This window comes from Pyrus communis, chromosome 10 (assembly GCF_041283825.1).
Source record: "Pyrus communis isolate YQ-2024b chromosome 10, ASM4128382v1, whole genome shotgun sequence".
Taxonomy (NCBI): domain Eukaryota; kingdom Viridiplantae; phylum Streptophyta; class Magnoliopsida; order Rosales; family Rosaceae; genus Pyrus; species Pyrus communis.
Genome location: NC_142574.1, coordinates 14,665,604 through 14,670,715, shown reverse-complemented (window position 1 = coordinate 14,670,715; position 5,112 = coordinate 14,665,604). Strand labels below are relative to the sequence as shown.

The window sequence follows — 5,112 nt, the reverse complement described above, 5'->3', positions numbered from 1 at the left end:
TCCACAATCTCCCTTGAAACCGTAGCCACCTTCACATCCTAATTCCTTACTAAGCCGTGGCTCCCATTTTTATCATTAACCCTAATAAACCAAAAATAAATCAAGGCCGTAGCTAATTTTCACCCTAGATCCACCATCCCATTATTCATTCCCCTACATTTTACAACAAAGCCGTGGCCCCCATTTACCAATTCACCCTAATTGAGGCAGCCACCATCCCATTTATTTTCTTCTTTTTGGCGGTGCATTCCATGATTTTTCATCCTAATTTCCCACCTTAAGCCGTGACCCCCATTCATTCCCTCCATTCCACCCTAATTTCCCAATAAGCCGTCACTCCTCACATTAAACCTAATACTCTCTCATTTATTCCCTAGCCGTCACCATGACCCACCACTCTAAACATTCTTTTGTCCTTTAGCCGCATATATATCATTCGGCCGTTCTTCCCAAATCCACTGGACCCGTGCATTCCATAACCATTAGCCCATTATTAATTAAACCTAATAATCCCAAAACATACATCCTGCCGTAGCATTATCACCCATATTGCATAATCATCCAGCCTTCCCCCACTTGTGCCGCAGCCACCAAAACCCAAAAATTACAATCAGCCATTGCAGCAAAACCCCATATTGCCGTGCCTATCCCATCACACACCGGCCGTAGCCTCCCTCAACCAAAAACCTTCACTGCCGTGCCTTTTCCCACACCATTCCACCACCATTGCCGGCCACTTTAACACCCTAAATCCATCCCAAAGTCAGAAAAATCACCCAAATAAACCCACACAACATCTCTGCCGCAGCAAGGAGAAGAGGAAAGAGGAGCTTGGACGCGCCGAAATTCAAGTGGATTCGTTGGGCATTCTAGGTGTAATCAATCCTTTGTGCTTTATGTTTAAATTCAATTGTATTTCTCTTTTTGTGAACATGAGAGGCTAAACCCCTATTTAGCTAGGGGGTGATTCGAAACCATGATTATATATGTGAAATAAGTTGATTACTTCCAATTATCGTTGCATAAGTTTTGAATACAATTTGCTTAACCGTTTGATTTAAAACTTATTCTTGTATGTTGATTGAGAGTGCACGCTTAATTTGCATGCTTGAATTTGGTGCTAGGATATAAGTTTGTTTCACCTAATCGTTATGAATTTATATTCACAAGTAGTGAAGGTTGCTAGTCACAATCATGTTAAGTAGATTCCTGGCAAGCGTATCATGCTTTTCATAGTTACAAATGCCTTGTCGATGCTTATGATTTCCAAAGAACGTAATGATTCTAACTTATGTCTTTATCATGCTGTTCATATAGAGAATTTGTTAGGAATAATTTGTTTGCGATGCATATTCATCCAATTCAATGATTCTAGGGAAATCTGAAGGTTAATTTAAGCGGACCTAATTAACTTGGAGTGTCGAGGTTCACAACTTATTGGATTGATAATTGGAAATTGATTTACGTTGCATATATTTCATGAGTGGAGAAGAACCCCTTAGCTATCCCATCATCCATTGATTCATCACAATTTTGTCTTAAAATCTGTTTTCTTTACAATCTGCCCATTTAGTTTAAATTCGTCCAACCACAATCCCCCCATATTTTGTTGAGTCATAGTCATTCGTATTTGTTTTATTTTGTGTTTTTAAGCATTTGGAGTCATAACACTTTCAAATTCGTCCCAATTAAGTTCTAGTTTCTGTTTGAGTCAACTCAAATTAGATTAGCACCCCTAGTTAATCCCCGGTTAGTACGATCCCTACTTACTTCATTACTACAATTGTCACAAATAGGGTTTAATTTGTGTGTCAACATAATTTTCACATCAAATTTTGGCGCCGTTGCCGGGGATTAGCAAAGTTGCTAATCCCTTGTCTTGAGTCTTGTTTAAGTTGTTTAGTTTCTATTTTGTTTTAATTTTTTGCACCGTGTGTGTGTGTTTTGTTTTTGTGCCGTGTGTGGCACCTTATTTCCTTACTTGTGCCGAGTCTATTAGGTTGATTGCTAACCTTGTTTGCTCTTGTGTGCAGGTACTAGTTTATGACCCGTGGCTCACAACCTGTTCGTGAGCATATCTCCGACTTTGATGGTGATTTCGAGAGGACTTTGAGAAGGAAAAAGAAATCGCAACCGTCTAATCCTCCTAGTCCCGAACCTGAATTAGAAGAGCAAGAAGTTGAAGTTGAGGTTGAAGAGGAGGCCACGGATTGGGTTGAAGAGGAAGTACCAACCATGGCAGTGGACAATCGAACCATCAAGGAGCTTTCTGCCTTGGGTTTGGCCAATGCAGCACCTCTTTGCATCCAATACCCTAGGGCAGCCCCTGAGAAGACCGATGAATTTGAGTTGAAGTCTAGCTTGCTCCACCATATTCCGAAATACCATGGGTTGGCCATGGAGGATCCGAACAAGCATCTAAAGGAATTCGAGGTGGTGTGCTCAAGTATGACACCGGTGAACGTGGACAGCAACATATTGAAGATGAAGGCTTTTCCTTTTTCCTTGGTGGAGAAGGCCAAGGATTGGTTGTATGAGTTGGCTCCTGGAACTGTCACATCATGGGAGAGTATGAAGCGAGCCTTCTTAGAGAAGTTCTTTCCGACATCACGAGTCATTCTTCTTCGCAAGAAGATTAGTGGAATTCAGCAAAGCCAAGGTGAATCTTTTCCTACGTATTACGAACGTTTTAAATCTCTTGTTGCTTCATGTCCACAGCACCAGATGAAGGAGGAGCTACTTCTTCAATATTTTTACGAAGGTCTTTTACCACTTGAACGGCAAATGTTGGATGCATCCGCGGGAGGAGCTCTAGTGGACAAGACACCTAGGGATGCCAAAATTCTCATTGCTAATCGAGCACTCAATGCACAACAATATGAAGGTGTTGGGCAGAGAGACACCCCACGGCCACAACATGTAAATGAGGTAAGTTCTATTTCTGAGTTACAATCCCAAATGGCTAACCTTACGTCTATGTTATCGCAGTTTGTTGAAGGCCCTAAGACGCAAGGAACTACAATCTGTGGTGTATGCTCCATTCAAGGACACCAATCTGATCAATGTCCTCAATTAATTGAGAACGGAGGGTGGGAATCTGCCAATGCCGTGGGCTATGGGAATCAGAACCAACCAAGAGGTGATCCTTTCTCCAACACATACAATCAGGGATGGCGTGACCACCCCAATTTCAGATGGAGAGATGCACCACAATATGGCCAACAAAGTGGATTCCGACAACCCCCGGGTTTCTTTCCAAGGCCAATGGCACCACAACCACCTCCTCAAGCACAATCATCCCAAACCAACTCAGGTACGTCTATGAATGACGATAAAACATATCAGTTACTAACCACAATGGCGCAGGGAATGCAGAACCAAGCAAAGGAGGTTAATGAGCTAAAGAAGCAAATGGGCCAAATGGCCGAATTTTTGGGACAATTCCGTGAAAATGGTAAGTTACCAAGTACTACGGTGGTCAATCCCAAGGGTGGTTTCGAAACGGCCAACGCAATCACCTTGAGAAGTGGAAAAGAAGTTGGCATTACATCCAAACCATCACCATCAAGCCCCGAAGAGGATGAAAAACGGAGAATTGAAGAAGAGGAGGCAAGCAAGCCCACGGCAAGGGTACAAACACCCTTGCCGCAACTACCGAGGGACATTAATGCACCCACCTCATCCCATTCGGCCACCAAAGGTAAGTTGGGTTCAAAATTGATTAATTCTAACTTTGTTCCACCCGATGTTCCTTTTCCTAGCAGGTTTATGCAAACAAAGAAGGAGGAGCAGGAAAAAGACATTCTGGAGACGTTTCGGAAAGTCCAAGTAAACATTCCTTTACTTGATGCCATTAAGCAAGTCCCGAGGTATGCAAAGTTTTTAAAAGAGTTATGCACAACTAGGAAAAGAATTGCAAACAAAGAAGTTGTGAAAGTAAGTGAAAATGTATCAGCAGTTTTGCAACGAAAGTTGCCTCCAAAATGTAAGGATCCAGGGAGCTTTACTATCCCATGCACAATTGGAAACACGAGATTTAAACAATGCATGTTAGATTTAGGTGCGTCTATTAATGTCATGCCATATTCCATTTATGCATCTATGAACCTTGGTGAGTTAAAACAAGATGGTGTTATAATTCAGTTGGCCGATCGTTCTAATGTTTATCCCAAGGGAGTCCTTGAGGATGTTTTAGTGCAGGTCAATCATCTCATCTTTCCTGCAGATTTTTATGTCTTAGAAATGGAGGATTCGAGCGATGCTCCATCATTGCCACTCTTGCTAGGCCGTCCGTTCATGAAAACAGCTCAAACAAAGATCGATGTGGCCAAGGGAGCACTAACAATGGAGTTTGGGGGTGAAATAATTAAATTCAATGTTTATGACTCTAGTAAGAATCCTAACGATAGTCATTCTTGTTTTGTTGTAGATGTGCATAAAGACAAAGGGCCGAAAGGATCCACACTTACTATGAAGGATGTATCAAGCACCACCAGTGGAGAAGAACCTGGAGTGATTGCCCTACAACCACCCAATATGGCCGAAACTTCAAATGGGGACATTGTTGATAGGGCTGCCGAATTTGAGCCTTCACTACAATATGTTTGTAAGTTGCCAAGCCCAATTCCAATACCCATTTCAACTAATAGGTTGTTACCTTCTTCGGTGCAGGTACTCAATCAATTTCAAGGTGGTGGGAGCATGTACATGGACTTTCAGAACCGAAACACCACCATCAGGGAGGATCATTATCCCCGGCCATTCAGTGAGCCATACTACGAGAAATTCCAAGAAGTATACCGTGGAGGACATACCCCCCCATTCCGTGAGCCAGAGTGAAGTTTAAAAGAAGGTTTCGTCCGGCTGGAAGACGTTAAAGCAAGCGCTACTTGGGAGGCAACCCATGCAATCAACAAAGGAAGAACTTGGGAATCGCTCCACACTCAGATTTGCGTCCCTAAACCCTTTCCTTCGTTGCTTACTTTATGTTATGTGTAATGTGTTCAATTGTGTCTAAAACATTGAGGACAATGTTTCGTTTAAGTGTGGGGGGGGTAACATTCTGTTTTGAGATATTTTGTGCATGAAATTCGTAGGGTATTACCACCTAAC

General features: G+C 42.4%; 1 protein-coding gene across 1 annotated transcript; it reads left to right on the top strand.

Annotated features, from left to right (window-relative positions):
• Nucleotides 1–2,043: 2,043 nt before the first annotated feature.
• On the top strand, nucleotides 2,044–4,839 carry LOC148693556 (uncharacterized). Its single transcript, XM_088678048.1, has 2 exons — nucleotides 2,044–4,563; nucleotides 4,672–4,839. Exons 1-2 carry the CDS (start codon nucleotides 2,044–2,046, stop codon nucleotides 4,837–4,839), a joined length of 2,688 nt encoding a protein of 895 aa, XP_088534174.1.
• The last annotated feature ends 273 nt before the right edge of the window (nucleotides 4,840–5,112 follow it).